This window comes from Sceloporus occidentalis, unplaced genomic scaffold, assembly GCF_023333645.1.
Source record: "Sceloporus occidentalis isolate IW3139 unplaced genomic scaffold, rSceOcc1.0.p SCAF_13, whole genome shotgun sequence".
Taxonomy (NCBI): domain Eukaryota; kingdom Metazoa; phylum Chordata; class Lepidosauria; order Squamata; family Phrynosomatidae; genus Sceloporus; species Sceloporus occidentalis.
Window position 1 is genome coordinate 1,830,770 of NW_028316993.1, and position 17,170 is coordinate 1,847,939.

At 44.6% G+C, this 17,170-nt stretch overlaps 1 protein-coding gene across 4 annotated transcripts in view; it reads left to right on the forward strand.

The window, feature by feature from the left end:
* Positions 1-17,170, forward strand: part of AXL (AXL receptor tyrosine kinase) — a 51,287-nt gene that overhangs the window by 15,031 nt on the left and 19,086 nt on the right. For all 4 annotated transcript variants that reach the window (XM_089478255.1, XM_089478253.1, XM_089478256.1 and 1 more), the window contains 5 exons: positions 402-502; positions 2,534-2,716; positions 14,351-14,431; positions 15,125-15,240; positions 16,649-16,844. In XM_089478255.1, coding sequence (XP_089334381.1) covers positions 402-502; positions 2,534-2,716; positions 14,351-14,431; positions 15,125-15,240; positions 16,649-16,844 — 677 coding nt within the window. The remainder of the gene's footprint in view (positions 1-401; positions 503-2,533; positions 2,717-14,350; positions 14,432-15,124; positions 15,241-16,648; positions 16,845-17,170) is intronic.

Below are 17,170 nucleotides of genomic sequence, written 5' to 3' on the forward strand. Positions count from 1 at the left end.
GAGACTTTGTGTCGTGGAAACCACCTTTGGGACCTTCTTCCCCGAAAGGATGGTTTGGATTCTTTTTTGGTAATAAGAGCAGTAGTATTAATAAGAAATGACCCTCCATGGCCAGATGCAGTATACTTATTATTATTATTCTTATTATTATTCTGCCTTCTTCTCGATCCAGGCGCTCAAGGCAGCTAACAAAATTTAAAAACAATCAGGTTAAAACAGTATAAGCACTAAAAATACAAAGTTCAAAAAACAAGTACTATTGTTTTAAGGAGTTCAGATTCTCCTTTAAGGAGTAAAATTTGAGAGCTCTTGTCTCAGATCAATATCAGAATTCAGGAGCCGGGAAACCGGATGAATGAACGGTGTGAACATTTTCATCTCTTCCCCTCTTGCCTCCACAGCATCCCAATGGTACAGCTCTCAGACATGGGAAACTACCAGTGTGTAGCCTTGGTGAACGGATCCGAAGTCTTATCTGGTGAAGCTTACCTGCAACTGGAAGGTAAAATCTCTCTCATTGGAGTTTATCAGACATGGAGAATTGGAAGTATAATCCAATGGCAATCCGAACGCAATCATGGGGTTTCACGTTATTGCGTGATAGACTACCACACGCAATTTGGGACAATGGGAAGTCAGTCCGAACACAATCATGGGGTTTCACATTATTGCGTGAGAGGCGATCAGACGCAATTTCAGGCAATGGTAAGCTATTTTCAGGCAATGGGAAGTCAGTTCGGATGCAATTCACATTCACATAAATTCGCTGAACTAGGGAATTCATGTGAATGCGTTCTGGCCCCACTTTCTTTTCATTCGAAATTAAGAGAAATTCCTCCCGTGTGATAAACTCATCTCTCTCTCTCTCTCTCCCAATCTTTCTCTATTTTACCTTCAACAGGTCTATTTTGGAAGGGGATCATCTATAGGCTCCTGTTGTTGTTGTGTTGTGTGCCTTCAAGTAATTTCCAATTTCCAATGGACAAACCTAAGGCGAACCTAGGATGGGGTTTTCTTGCCACAATTTGTTCAGAGGAGGTTTGCCATTGCCGCCTGCTGAGGCTGAGAGAGTGTGACTTTCCCAGTGGGTTTCATAGCTGAGTTGGGAATAGAACCCTGGTCTCCAGAGTCATAGGCCAACACTCAAACTACTATGCCATGCTGTCTCTCATACATTATGCACCTTCCATCCCTGCCTCTGTCTTTAAAGAAAAGGAAGAAGGAGTATTTATCCACCTGTCTGTGTATCTCTCTTGCCATTTGTCACAGTTTTCATCTTCACCTGGAGCAGGTCTTTTGTAAAGCTAATGGGTTTTGCCCACTTGGTATAAAGCCACCCTAAAATACTTCGGATTATCCCAAAGATAGCTCATAACCACATGTTGGCTGGCTTGGAAAATCCCTTTGCTCTTCAGCTATCAGGGAAAATCATCTAAAATCGGCAGATACAGGGGGACACAAGGTGTGGGAGATTGACAGGTAATCTCATAGTCACTGATGATCATTAAACCTTCGGGGTTTGATCCTGTAAGACTTGACTCCACTACTTTGATCAAACGCTATATGTACATATGTGTACATAACTTGTATTTTTTGAGCTGTGCTACTGATCTGTCAAGATCGCAGGCCTACTGCAAGAACGGTACTCAGGTGACTAAGAAAGAAAAACCTTTGGTTAGCTTTTCCCAGCCTAGCTTTTCATGTGGTGCTTAATCTTCCTGCTAATGACAGAATCCCACGCTTTGCTGAGCCTCCGAAGAATTCAAGGTGGGTCAGAACAATTACGTTTTAAAGCTACCTCCTGCATAGTTGGCAACCATAAATAAGAAACAGGACTGGATTGTGACCTGGGTATCGCTGTGCCAGCATCAAAATGTTGCCAAGTATAGGTTGCATCAAAAGTAGGGACTGTACCTGAGATAGTTGATCAGGTCTAACACATTGAACCAACATTTCTGTATAATTTTGCATCCTTGTACTTTTCTAGGCCAGGATAAGATGAAGCATTTTGGTGCTGTAGTGATGCCCAGGTCACAATCCGCTCCTCTTTCTTATTTATGGTGGCCAACTATCCTGGAGATAGCTTCCTTCACTTATAGCTGCTCACCATAAACCTACCTCTAAATCTAGTATAAACACCAGGAAAAATAGAGCCAGTGGATAGCCATTATTTACTGACCTGGAAGCCTTGCCAACGACAACATTGTTTTAAATGCAACTGTCTTTAACTCTTTTTCTGATTTTTAAATTAAATTGTAAAATTAATTTTTAAAAATGTTTTACATTGTTTAAATATAGTTCACAGTTGGGTGCAATTTTAATGTTGGCTTTTCTATATTTTGAAGTATATGCTACTACTTTTTAATTGGGGAGCTGCCTTGTGTCTCAATCTGGGAGGAAGGGAAGATGTACATTGATGATGATGATGATGATGATGATGATGATGATGATGATGAGTCTCCTTTTCTGCACCTGGACACCAGACTGGAGTTCGATTGTGTTTGTTTGCTGAGTATTTTATTTTTTCGCCCAGGTCTTCCTTTTTTTACGGATGAGCCTCAGGATCTAGAAGTCATTGCCAACACCCCTTTCAACCTCAGCTGCAGGGCCCAAGGACCCCCAGAACCAGTCCTGGTGATCTGGCTTCAAGACAGCATTCCCCTCAACTCCTTGGTTGACCCATTGGCCCAGACCCCTTCCATGTTGGTGATGAAAGGTGAGTCGCTTCCAACTGCGTTCATTTCTCTTGCTCAGAAAATAGGAAAAGTGACTATAATCCAGAGGCATAACCCTATAAGGAGCCCTGGTTGTGCAGTAGTTCAATGCCAGTGCTACAGCCACAAGGTTGTGAGTTTGATCCCAGGGCTCCAAGGTTGACTCAGCCTTCCATCATTTTGTAGGTCAATAAAATGAGTACCCAGCTTGTTGGGGGCAATTGGCTTACAGATTTCAAACCGCGCAGAGAGTGCTGAGTTCACTGGTAAGCGGTATAGAAATGTAACTGATGTTGCTGTTGCTATAAGGCACAAGGATGGTATTCATGGCAGGAGCTTGGGCTGTCACCCAGGACTGCAGGATTGGTAGCCACAATCCTTCCCTGTTGTAGCTTTTCCTGTGGAAGACGTATGACAATGAGTTGTTGTGTACTTCAAATTATTTCTGACTTATGGTGACCCTAAGATCCTATCGTAGGGTTTTTTCGATAGGATTTGTTCAGCGAAGGTTTGTCGATGCCTTCCTCGGAGAATGAGAGAGTGTGACTTGGTTAAGGCCACTATGCTGGCTGTGAAAATGAGTAGAAGCCATATAAAAGCATAGCAGACCCCATCCATGCCAACCAGGCTGATATGGGAACAAGGAAAATGAGAATATGGATTCTGCCCCTTCATTAAATTTTCCTTTAGTCCCTACATTTCTAGCATTGCAGAGCATGAGATGTTTACAGACTTTTTTGTTTGTAGTGTTTGCCTTCCTTTGGTCATTGCTTGCCTCTTTTCTTTGGACTCTTAAGCTGTGTTTCTGAATGCCCAAGTCACGTTTTGAGTGACTGCAGTGCTAGATATTTTGCAAAGTGATGGAAAACTTCATTGGGGAGGTTAGAATTCCTATTTGGGACAGGACAATGCCGTAGTTTTCTCCCTTCTCCTGTAGCTATACTTGTGTGAGCAGTGGGTGGATTAAGCCCTATATAGCTATATATCTGTGTGAGTGAGAAAGTCCTTCCAGAGACACATCTGGCGTTTGGGGTGGGTCCCTATCATCTCAATCTGTACATGCCCTGGAGGTTCCAGTATTAGACATTATATGCCTTCCTTCCTTCCTTCCTTCCTTCCTTCCTTCCTTCCTTCCTAAACTCCATTTACAGTTTGTGGCTTTGTTTTTCTTAACTGCTGCTAGATTTTCTCCAGTCGAAGCTTTTTGGCTGTGAAGGGTCCCAACGTTCATCTCGGGAGCCCTAAATGCTAATCCCTGTGGTGTGGGAACACATTCTAGGTTATTCAACGTATAAAGGCACTCTTCTCTCTCAATGTGGAACAGCAGCTTCTATGCACAACCTTTTTTCACCTGCTTGGCATGTTCTGGGGGCCGACTGACCCAGGGGCTGAAAATAGTAGTTTTCAGCCTGAGTCCAAAAGGAGCCCTGGTTCGGACTGAGCTTTGTTTTCAACTCCTGTATCTCATTTTCCCTATCGGGGCGGCTGAGCCAAAAAAGCAGCCTTTTATTTGTATTTGTATTTTCCTCTCCATTCCACTGGCTTGCAAAGAGGGGATTTTGAGTCTCCCAGCAGCTCTGCTTTGGCTCAGCTGAGGAATGGCTGTAGAAGGGGAGGGAAGTGAATGCATGAGACCCCCTATTCTCGCCTTCCTTTCAGCCTCGCTTCATGAGCCCACTTTCCCTCTCTTCGGCATTTCTGTCTTTGCTAATTGTCTCATGCCCCCCAATACCCTCAAAGCCAGGCCTGTCCCCAACCCACAGCCTCTTTTGTTCCCTTTTCTATGGAGGTTGGTTCCCAATGGCTCGGGCGAGGAGGGGGTTTGCTCTGAGCGTGGGAACAGGCGTGCCCCACAGCAAAGGTTGCCAAATACCAATTGGGCAGTGGGCAGGCATGTGTGTCTGTATGCGCGGCCATCTATGGCCCTTGTTGCTCACGATGGTTAGAAACGACACCTTGTTTTACATTCCTCATTGGCGTAATCCTTACCGTAACCCTGTAAAGTAGGCCAAACAGATAGGCAATGTGGAGCATGGCAATTTATTGTGGGTAGGGGGGGTATGCATGCCAGGACTTTCCCCCTTGTTCCTGGCGCAGCAGGGAAGGGCAATGCCATGAATCACACAGACCAGCCAACATTTCGCAGATGAAAACTGGGACATGATGAATGGCCAGGCAAAATCAGAGCAAGGTCGAGATGGGAAGAGTTATTAATGCAGATGAACAGATAAGATAGGAGGTACTACAGCAGTATGCTTTTGCTTGAGCCTCTTGGGAAGGGCAAGGTTCTGCCACATACTTCTTTCCCTTCTGCTGAGTTCATTGAGTGCAAACATTTTTTTAATTTCACTTTGAGCATTTGCAGCTATTAAGATAAGCCCAGGTCAAAGGGGAAAAGTGGAAGCAGGAAAGAGAAAGTGAGATTTTTTTACAGCAATTGAAAAAGCAAAAAGGCAGAGCATTAGTTGGGACCATTCCTTCTAACATGGAAGATATGTTGTCGCACAGTCCAGTGGAAGGAGAACCAAGGGTATCAGATTAATTCTTTATTTCATCTCCATCCTCTTTTTCCTGCTTCAGGGAGCTCAAGTGTCCATGGCTTTCTGTCCCCTTTTGCTCCCATCTTATCTCTCTCCTTAGGACTGGAGCATGGCTTTGGCGTGGCTTCTGGCTTCTTAGGATGCACGCATCATTAAAACAACACACTTCCAAAGTGACCCGAAGCAGATTCATTTTGGCCTGTCTGTTCAGGTCCAGATTCCTGCCCTTTCCATTAGGCTTAGGCAAAAGCAAACTGCTGCCCTATCTTATAGCTTGTGTGTTCTTCACAATAACTTTTCCTGTCCGACCATCTTGATGTTGCTTGGCCACACGCACCGCAGTTTTCATCTATGAAATATTGGACAGTATGCTTCCCTGGCATTTTAGGGAAGAATCTTTTCTCACCCAGAGCTGGGAAATATTGCACTTTTGGATTCTAACATCCAGAATTTCCCAGCCAGCGTGGCTGCTAGCCTGGCTGCTTGAGGTTTCCTTAGAGTTGTGGTCCTCAAAAAGTAACTTTAGCTAACTCTCCAGCTCTCTGTTGCTTTTGCACTCCCGGATTTGCCTGGCTCTGTCTGCTGGCATTTCCTTTTCCGCTGCTTTGATGATCAGCTCCAGTGCGTTTTTGGTCTTGTTCCCGGCAGCTTCCCAGCATCCTCACCGCTGGTCCTTTTTGTTGGAAGCTGGTGAGCAATTAGCCAAAGCCAGCTACTGTGGGAGCCTTTCCCCCATCTTTTTCTTTTGCTGATGCGGCACATGTGTGGGGTTGCACACAGCCAAACTAGACGCCTGGGCAAGAGGAAGTGGTTCCGGCAGGGTTTTGTGGTCCAAGGGACATTCCTTGTTCCTCCTGGAATAGAAACTTCATCAGGGCAACAAGAGAGTCTCTTCAAGACATTGCCCCAAGTCCAACGTTTTTGGACCCAGTGGCTCCACGCGAAAGTCTATGCCAAGAGTGGGCAACCTGTAGTCCGCTTTTGTGGCCTTCATCTTCTTTGGTATCATCAAATTTTTTTTCTGGCCAAAAAAGAGGACATGTTGCTGATCCCACTAGACTCCAGAGCAACAATGGACCCTTCACCTATATTGCAAGGCCTCTTGCAACTGTTTAATACAGAGGTTCCCAAACTTTTGTCGTCCAGATGTTTTAGACTTTGGAGCCCAGAATTCCTGATTATTAGCAAAGCTGGCTAGAGCCTCTGGAAATTCAAGTCCAAAATACCTGGAGGACTAACATTTTGGAAATCACTGGCACATTAAAAAAAAAAAAAAACCATACACACTTGACAACCAGAACTGGATTTCCATCCTTTTAGGTCTTTTGATTGATATTTGATTGATTGATTGATTGATTGATTGATCTTCTTCTTGAAGAAACTTGCTAAGAAAACTCCATGATAGGTTTGCCTTAGGGTCGCCATAAGCCAGAAATGACTTGAAGCCACACAACCACCACCACCTGCCTTCTCATGATATGACCATAGTATGACAGCCTCAGTTAGACATCTTGGTTTCAAGGGAGAGTTTAGGCTTAGAATCATAGAGTTGGAAGAGACCCCAAGGGCCATCCAGTCCAACCCCCTGCCATGCAGGAAATCTAAATCAAAGCATCCCTGACGGATGGCCATCCAGCCTCTGTTTGAAAACTTGATTTGCTCTAGGATCCATTTATTTGTCTTTTTAGCAGTCCACAGTATCCTTAGAACTCTCCTCTAGCACCATATCTCAAATGAGTTGATTTTCTTCCTATCAGCTTTCTTCACTGTTGTCCAGCTTTCACAACCATATCCAGATTTATACAACTATTCAAGTGAAAGTTGCAGTTCAGAGCCCTAAATCAGCAATACTTGGGCATGCTGGATGAAGTAACTTCCCATCACTCAGCATCTCCGTGGCAGGAAAAGCCCCACTTGCTGGGTTTTAGCATGTTAAGCTGATCAAAGCATGGGATTGGGGATGGTGTTGAGAAACTAACCGGGTCAATTTCATGCCCTCTGATATTTCACAGAAGAAAACTGGGACACATGTGGCCAAGCAACATCAGAGTGTGGTCCAGATGGAAAAAGCTATAAAAAGGAAGGGCGAGGATGCAAGCTAGGAGAAGCAGCAGCAGTTTGGTTTTGCAAGAAATTACTGGGAAGGAAAAGACCAGCCCCAAGCTGAATGAATGGAATGCAAACTACTTTTGCCCTTTTGAACTGAAGTGAGAGCATTGGACAAAGACTCTGGAGACCAGGGTCCAAAACACACTGCAGAAATAATCCAGATTGAGACTGCTTTAACTGCCCTGGCTCAGTGCTAGGGAATCCTGGGAAATGTAGTTTTGTGAGACATTTAGCCTTCTCTGGCAGAGACCTCTGGTGACACAATTAACTACAGCTCCTAGGACTCCCTAGCAGTGAGCCAGGGCAGTTAAAGCAGTGGGATGAAAAAGTGGGATGACAAATTGGGATTGTCCTTGTCGTTCAGGATGGTGATGTGCAGTTATGGCCCTAAAGCTCTGTCCTGTTTTGGCTCTCGCCATCTGTGTTGATAAACCTTTCTTGGCCTGGGCATCTATTTTCTTTACAATACAGATAATAACAACGTAGGTTCCAATTCTCACGGCACCTTTCTCCAGGCACTTCTTTTTTTGTTGTTTGGTTTTGCCCCCTGGGATTCAAAAGCAATTTGGAGGAGGAATGGCTCCTGGACTATGTGGGCACGCCTCTCCCAAAGTGCGGACCTGTTTCTTTTGTTGCCTCTAGTCAAACAGGTTTGGCAGAGTTTTGACATGGTTCCACATATACACCTCCCAAGACTGTCAGACCTGTTTGGTGAACAATGGGACAAAAAACCCCAATGTCCACCTGCCCCATGGGAAGCAAAACTTTGTGCCACTGAAAGGACTTTCAGTTCTTTCTTCGAGGTTGATGTCCATCCCTAGAAGAGGAACTTGGCTCCAGAAAGTCCCTCTCTCTCATTGATTTGTTGTTGTTAGCTGTCCTTTAGTCAGTTCTGTACATGGCAACCCCAGAATCCAAATCTTCCATTGAAGTCTTGCCCAGATCTTGCAAGCCCTTGACAAAAAAATCCTGATTCATTCTGGTTTGTGGTCTTCTTTTCTTTCTTCTACCCTCTCTACCTTTCCTAGCATTATTGTTTTTTCCAGTGATCCGTGCCATCTCAGGATGTGGCCAAAGCACGATAGTCTCAACTTGATCATCTTTGCTTCCAAGGAGATCCCTGGCCTGATCTGTTCAAGAACCCATATATTTGTCTTCATTGATATACTTGTATTAAACACATGCTGTCCTTCTCTCCTTTGCGGATAGAAAACTGCACCACGCTCGAATGGGGTGTGTGCCTGTAAGCGTTGCCTCACCCGACATGCCTGCCATTCCTTTTTGTCTTTCTTCGGTTAATTTGGCCTCCTTGTCATGGCAGTTAATGAGTCAAGGAAAGGGAATGTTGGGCAGGAGATGACACACGTCTGAGTCAGGAACTGGGATCCGGTATCCTGGGGGATTTCAGCCAGGAGAGCCTTTGGAAAGTGGAGAAATTGAGAGAATGATGTTTGAGTTTTGGACTAGGATACTGTGAGATTAGGGTTCAGTTCCCCACTCTGCTCTGCCAGGACCAACTACACTTCCCAGAATTCCATAGCACTGAGCCGTGGCAGTGAAAGTGGTGCCAAAGTAGATTATTTCTGCAGTGTGGATGCAGCCCCAGAAGCAATCTGCCTTTCATTCCTCCTCCTCTTCCCCCTTTCCTCCAATACTTAAAACCAACGCCTCTGTCTTTTATGTATAGACTATGCAAAACAAGTCACATACACTTTTTGCAATCCGCGGAATTCTTTTTTACACGACACAATTGTTGAAATAAGTTAGAGTCCAACAGCTACAGAGAGGAAGGGTGCATTTCTGGAATGCAGAAAGACCAGAATCAACTTTTTTATTTAAGGCGGGGCTGGAGAACTGCGGTAGATCTGAGGGTCAATATTCTGCCCCTGGGACCCTCCGAGGGCTGTGTGTTGCCAAAAATGCCAAACCATAAGAAAATGAAGCAAAACCAGAAGCAATCAGAAGTCATCTTCTAGTTTTGAAAGGGAAAAAATACCCACATAGCTTTTAAAATGTTGAAACAGGAGGTAGGGGTTCAACTCATTTTAAAGAGAATTGCCACTTTTTGAGACTTTGCAGAGAGAGAGAGAGAGAGAGAGAGAGAGAGAGAAATCATTCTTTCTTTAGCCAGAGAAAGAGTGCATTGGGACACTGTCATGGGGTTTTCTTGGCAAGATTTGTTCAAAGAAGTTTGCTATTGCCTTCCTCTGAGGTTGAGAGAGTGTGACTTGCCCAGTGGGCTTCATAACCAATCTGGGAATCAAACCTTGGTCTCCTGAGTCATAATCCAACACTCTCAAACAACTACGGCACGCTGCCTCTCAGAGCTCTTTATCTCTACATACCTTCCAACATTTCACAGATGAAAACTGGGAAGCCTGTGGCCAAGTAAGGTTGGACTGTGATCAGGGTAACAAGACGTCCTCCTTTTCCAGAACATGTCTTACATTTCAGCCTTTTGTCCAGGAAGAATCCCAAAATCTCCATTTTGAGCATGACTAAGAAGCATGAATTTATATTAATATGAGTGTTTTTCACTTTAGTGACTTGTACCCAAGCTCACCCAGGGGGTTTCATATGGCTAAGCAGGAATTGAACCCCGGTCTCCAGAGGTGTAGTCCGACACTGGAACCACTACTCCATGCTGGTTCCCAGTGGCAAGCTAGATGGAATCAGATGCTAGGTTTTATCTCAGCAGGCCTTTGCATTTCATGCCCCTAAGTGGGTTCCCTCTCTCCGGCTAGTCCTTTCTATCAGTGCCATCTGCTTAAGCGGGCAACAGCAGGCAGCAGTTGCCCACTTGTTGACTCATTCCTTACAGGAATGATGTGGTCAGAATGCAGCATGGTGAGAGGGCTGTATATGGCCTCCGTCTTTCCCCTTGTCATCACTCTCCTTTGCAGCCAGTGGCACTCTGCCCTAATTCCTTTCTTCCCCACAGTGATGTCAGTGCCACCGCGTTGCCAGCCTGCCCGCCTCGGTTTTTGTCAATGCCATCTGCTTGTGCAGGTGGCAGGCTCTGAGTGCCCACTGGCTGACTCAGCCCTCGCAGGAGCCGTGGTGGTCAGAAAATAGCATTCATGGTAGTGGTGGATATTGTTCTGTCTGGGCTTTCCCCCAAAGAATTGGGTTTGAAATGCAACTTGGTTGTTGTACGGAGGATCACAACACTTTTCCCAAAGCTCTAAATTTGTCACTGGGGTTGTTGAAGAAAGGGATGGGGAGGACTCACATTTCCCATATCATAAAATCCAGTATTTTGTGCAAATATGCACACATATACACTAGGTTCATGCTCTGTGACACATACAAGATTGTTGCACAAGGGTCAGAGGAACCTATTAGCCAATGCCTGTGTTACTATTAATGATAACTCTTCCCCCTTCATACCTGTATAGTCAGATTGGCTGATGAGGGCAGCATCCGCACTGCAGAAATAATCCGGGTTGACACCACTTTAACTGTCATGGCTCATGCTATGGAATTCTGGGATATAAAACCTTTATTTTGTTTGAATCTTGTTTTAATCTGTGTAATGAAATCTGTGTAACGAGCCATCCTAGGTCTCTTGTTGGGAGAAACATGGGATATACCATATATACTTGACTATAAGTCAAGTGTAGGTTGAGGGCAGGTTTTGGGGCTTCACCAAAAAGGTGAGGTTAGCATAGGGTTTGGGAGGAGGAAAGAGCGATGGTGCCACATAAAAGTGCCCAATGCATAAAAAGCAGGACTGGGTGGAGGCACTTTCCGAAAGAGGAGGCCTGTTGTAAAATGAGTAAAGCTCACAGGCGTGGACTTCTGGAGATAAATACATTTAAGTGATTTCTCTTTCTCTTTTGATAGCAGAAGTTTGTTTTGTTTTGTTCTTAATGATAAAGCTGGCTTTTGTCTTTGGAACAGCATGGTTCACTGCAGCAGATAATTCTTCTCTTCCCAAGGTATTGTTTTTCACGTGCAAAGGTTATAGATGCTCTTGGCGTTCATCCATAGGGACACTTCCACTGTCCTCTGCAAAAGTGCAAAGGATCCTGGGGTCCAATGTTTCAACTATGCTGCAGATGGGTCACTGAAGTGCCGTGAACCAGCCTGTGCATGGCACACAACCCTAAATATGTGGTACATCAGACCTTCTGACTGGCCCAAATTGGCAGGGACTCCCACATTTTTCCACATTCATAACTTTTGGCACATTGGCCACACTCTGATGTCGCTTGGGCTTGGGCATAAGGTCTCCTGGTTTTCCATTGTGAAATGCTGGAAGGTATGGGTTTACACCCAAAAAAGACAAGTGTGCTTTGAATAACCCTGGAAAAGGGAGAGTGGCCACTGTCATGCTCACAAATTCTTGAGATGGAGACTGAAGTAAAGGCATAGTGGTTTGAGTGTTGGACTAAGGACACTGAGAGACCAAGGTTCGAATCCTGGTTCGGCCATGGAAACCCATTGGGTGATCTTGGGCAAGTCGCACACTCTCAGCCTCAGAGGATGACAATGGCAAACCCCCTCTGAAGAGACTTGCCAAGAAAACCCTATAATAGATCTGTCTTAGGGTCGCCATAAGTTGGCAACGACTTGAAAGCATGCAACAACAATAAAATTTCTGGGAAACTACTTCACAGAAACTACTTGTTTGGAGATTGATGGGAACTGTGGTGCCCAAAAGGAATTTTTTCCAACCTCTGGCTCCTGATGTCCCTTCGCAGTGTCACAGCGCACTGTCTTGTCAATTCTAACCTCCTTCCTCCCTAACCAGGGATAAATAAGCCCAGGAGCCCTGGCTCAAGGGACTAGTTGAAGCATGGAAAAAGGGCCAACATTTGGAGCCAGACATAAGGAAAGCCAAACCACAGACGGGTGGGCGGGAGGAACAGGACATACCAGCTGGGACTCAAGACTGGTCCCCAGATGTTGCTCCTCTGGAGGAGGCAGGAAGGGAAGGGACGTGGTTTCGCTCAGAGAAAACAATGTCATTCTGGTTCTTCACCCACGGGTTTACAGTGTAACTACAATACTCAGTTACAGCAATTTGGGTAAATATGGGTTGAGTCTCCTTTATGTGGAATTCCAAAATATGAAGCATTCCAGAAAGCAAAGCTTTTTTCTGGGTGGTGGAGATAGTGGTGACACTTTTGCTTTCTGATGGCTCAGTGTCCACAAACTTGGTTTCATACAGAAAATTATTTAAAATGTCATGTATAGAATTACTTTCAGACTATGGGGTTTATCACACGAAGGAGATCAGGACTGTTATTATTTTACTATGTTTTATTTTGATTGTAACCCGCCCCAATCCTCCAGGGAGAGGTGGATTATAAATAAATATTATTATCATCATCATTATTATTATTTAGCCCAGAAAAATTGCATAATTACTCGAGACGATTTCAAACAATGTTGCGCAAAACTCGCCATTAAAGTGGTCACAAAGAAGCATTAATGCGCATCTTTTTACTTTGGGGATTTCAGTGACAATGCATTTCCGATATCACTTTATTTGCGCAATTGAGTGTGATAATCATTTGTGCAATTACTTGCCATTTTCGCTTTATTTGCAGGATGCTTTAAATGCACTTTATTTTTTCTTTAATGCCAAAATTAGCCCTGGTGTGATAAACTCCTATGTGTATAAGGTATATACGAAACAGAAATGAATGTCATCATTAGACGTTGGTCCTCTCTCCAAGATGTCCCTTATGTAGATGCATATATTCCAAACCCTGGAAAACTCTAAAATCCAAAACGCTTCTGGTCCCAAGCATTTTAGATAAGGGAGACTCAACCTACATAATACTGTAGTTGGCCTCCTCCTTCCACAAGACAGTAAGAAGAAATGGTAAAAATGCTGAACAGCAGCAATACGAATTGTAGTGTAACGTGAGCATTTTTATTCACATAGGCAGGATGGAAACAGGATTAAACAATAGCTTTTTTGGGCTATTATTGTGCTGTTCTTTCTTTTTGCAACGTATGTGTGGGAACGGAAAGGTTGGTGTTATGGAAAGCTCTCTTTTTATGGGGGGGGGGGATGTTTCTGGCATGCTATAGTCCTCTGCAAGAAAGAACATCCCAGGAGTGTTCCCAATGGTGTTCGCTTGGGGTTTTGTCTGCCTTTAATTTGAAACAGGACGGAGCGTGTGTGAAGGCTGCTGTAGGTTACCCTTTAGAAGTCCCTTGTGTCCAATGTTAGCGTGGGAGTAGGAAATGTGGATTTACTTCAGCGGCTCAAATTATAGGCAGAATGAGAATCCTGCCTCCTTGCCTTCTGAGCTTATGGTCCATTTCACGACTGTTTTTGGAAGGCTTTGTGCATTAGAAGGAAGGGAGGCACACTTGACTAAAGCAGATGGTGGTCAGGTAACTCCTAGGAGGCATTCACACTTATTGTTTTGTCCCAAGGAGATCTGGATCTCCGCAGTGATGCAATACCAGATCAGTTTTCCACTACGTTTTCCATTTCCGAATCTCTCCTTGCCATTCACACTTGCCACCCTTTCGGTTTAAAATGGAGGCGCCTCAATTTCTGGGAACGAGGCAGCACTATGCAAATCGGTTCGATATCTTATTCACTACCAAGATGTGGATCATTGCAGCTCTTTAAAAAAGAGTTGCTTAAGGACCTGGTGTCAAATACATCAGGTCAAGAGGATTTTTCTGTGGCCCTTGAATTCATTGTATGATCTTGAGCATAAACAATGATCCTGAAGTCTTAATATTCCCCATCTTGAATCGAGAACAACTGAAAGGCTATACATGTTCTTGGATTCATTGTATGATCTTGAGCATAAACAATGATCTCAAAGTCTTAGCATTCCCCATCTGTAAATTGGAGAGTTCCTCAAAGGAATATTGTGAAGACTATAGGGCTACCAAGAGTACCAGAATATCAAACCTAGAACTGAAGTGCAAATACCAATAAGCATTGCCATTTAAAAATTGCAATTCATATTTAGTTAATATTAATCTATGCATGCTTTTGTCTTTTAGGTCTAAATCACAGTGCATCCTTCTCATGCGAAGCCAACAATGCTAAGGGAGTGAGCACATCGCGAACTGCAGTGGTGACAGGTGAGAGAAAGTTGTAGGGCACTGTGCTGGGGACAATATAGCAATCTATGGGGAAACCCTGACATAAGTATTCATCCTGTGCTGATAGTCAAGACTATTTTGGGTTGTCGACTGCATCTTTGTACTTAAGGTGCTCGTTGCTAACAACAAACAAACACATAAATGCAAATTCCATTCATTGGGGGGAAAGCTGATAGTTAACTGTATCAGAATAGGCATTGGGAAGAGTATTTAATTCTTTCCTCCTCTGATGTAGTTTTGGTGGAAATCTGCTGAATGAATCTGGTATTTGTTTTTTGCAGAGAGAGGAACCATTGTGAGGGGATTTCCTGCCAATGCAAATATAAGATTTTGAGAAGGGATTTTCCTTTGGACCATTGTAGGCCTGGAAAGAGTTAAGACCATCCACTGCCTGCTCTGATCCTTTCATTATCTGCTTTGAGCCTAGCTGATACAATTTGTCTTTTGAAATCCATACAGATATATGTACACTTTTAATTTAATTTCTAGCTTGGCTCTGAGTCTGAATTGCACTGTTCTGCACAAAAACATACATTTTTGATTTGGAAATGAATAATTGCAAATATGATGTCTACCCCTAATAGACATCTTCTATGAAATATTCTTGTTTTGATTTTTCTGAAGACAGTAACCATGTTTTTGTGCCCCTGTTTTCCTTGGCTATTCCCACAGTGATACCTGGACGACCACGTAACTTGTCCCTTGTGCATCGCAGTGACCACAGCTTGGAAGTGTCATGGGAGCCTGGGGCCAGTGGGGCTTATGCCTTGGAGCTCTGCACCATCCAGGTAAAAAGAAATATGGCTTAGAACAACAGAGGTTTGATGTAAGGCAGCCAGCCAGGAATCCTAGGGCTCCAGTTTGCCTCTCTGCCATTTCCACTACTGCCCTGTAAAGGGACTCTTTTATTTTTGGAAACAATTTCCTGTCCAACTTCTGCTTCCGTCGGACATCCGCTCCCATCCTCCTGGCTCAGTCCCATGAAATGTGACATCTCCCCGGTATGGGGAACTGAAAAAGGCTGAGCAAGGGAAAGCAGGAGCCAAGAAACAAAACTGATAACAGAGAGGGGATTTCCGAGGTGTGATAATTCATGCGGACTCTCTCTGCCCCAATCCAATTCATGAAGCAGGCTTGAGATAAAAAGAGTGACCTGTACCATTTCTGGATGGAGGTGGAGCAGGATTGCCATTTTGAATATTCTCCCATATTAAAACACATTAAAGCTGTCCAAAAGTAGAAGGCTGATACATCTGGGGGTGATTTACCATCTGTATAATCAAAATATATATTTTCTGGAGGTAGCCTCAAGTGAAGGAGAGAGAAATATAAGTTTTTGAGTCCCACCCCTGGAAACCATAAATGTAATGTTCATGAGGAAGAGTCTACCTATAGGAGAGATGCCATAGCTCAGTGGTAGAGCACATGCTTTGCATGCACAAAGTCTCAAAATTCTGTGGCATCTCCATTGGCCAGGTGGGGCTTCTCTTTCTGAAGCCCACAGAGAACATGAATAGATGGTACTGGTGTTAGTGCGATAACTCATGCCGTCATGGCCAGGCTCAGAGCCACCAAGCTAATGGTCCTTCAGGAGTAGATTGGGATGCTATGGAAAAGAAAGGCTCTGGTATACTTCCCATTGATGGTTGGGGGACCAGGGCACCCAAAAGGATGTCTGTGTCCCTGGCTGTTCCAGTCTAACTACTTTGTTTGCAAGTCCTGAAGGGATCCAGGCACCATTTGGCAATGGGACTGGCCTCCAAAATTTCACCATGGCATTTCAACAGCATCTCAGCTGGCCTTCTTGCTCCTTCTGGGTGGGTAGACCAGGTCCTTCCCAAAACCTCCAGTCTCCAGGAGTCCTGGCCTACCTGCGGATAAGTGAGGAGATACACTCCACACCGGAAGGCAGAGACCCTCTCTGAGTGTGGTCCATACCTTCTGCATGCCCCTAGTAACGTCCCTGCCTATTGAAGACAATGTCCCATCACCAGTGCTGAAGTAAGAGTAAACAGCCAGCCCCAGTTGGCTTCTGTCAATGAAACAAAGGAGAGTGCCATATTTGGATGGCAGCCCAAATAGTCTGCAATGGCTATGACAGACTGACCAGGTCCAAAGCAATGCAGTATGTTTCTCATGTCTCCCGCACCGGCATCCTTCTCTTCTTAAAACCATCCTATCACCCCTTCTCCCCAGGCTGTGCGCTCCAATGAGGACCTCAGCACCGTCTCTGACCGGGAGCTCTATAACCAGAACCTCCGCGTGCCCCCCTTCAGCCACACTCTGAAAGACTTGAGCCCTTTCACCATGTACCATGTCCGTGTGTCCTGTCGCTCCAGGGAAGGCAACTCCCCATGGACACACTGGGTAGCAATGGAAACCCTGGAAGGAGGTAAGCTGGAAACTGGGGAGAAATGGGCAGGTTTAGAAGCTGAGCCTCCTGGATTTTGATTTGATCTCTGAAGAAGAATGGAAGAAATAATGGATTTGATCAGGGATGGGCAGCTGATGATATTTCATGGGAGGCTTTAAATGGTCAAGCCCTTCTTCTCAGAGGCTTCTCGGGGCACGATTGGCCATTTTCCAACCCAAAATTGGTTGTGTTTGGCCCTAAAGTGTGCCCTGTATATGATGGGTCACACAATTCCCACCCCACACGGGTGTATGGGGAACATGCTGTTGTTGTCGTGTGCCTTCAAATAATTTGTGACTTATCAC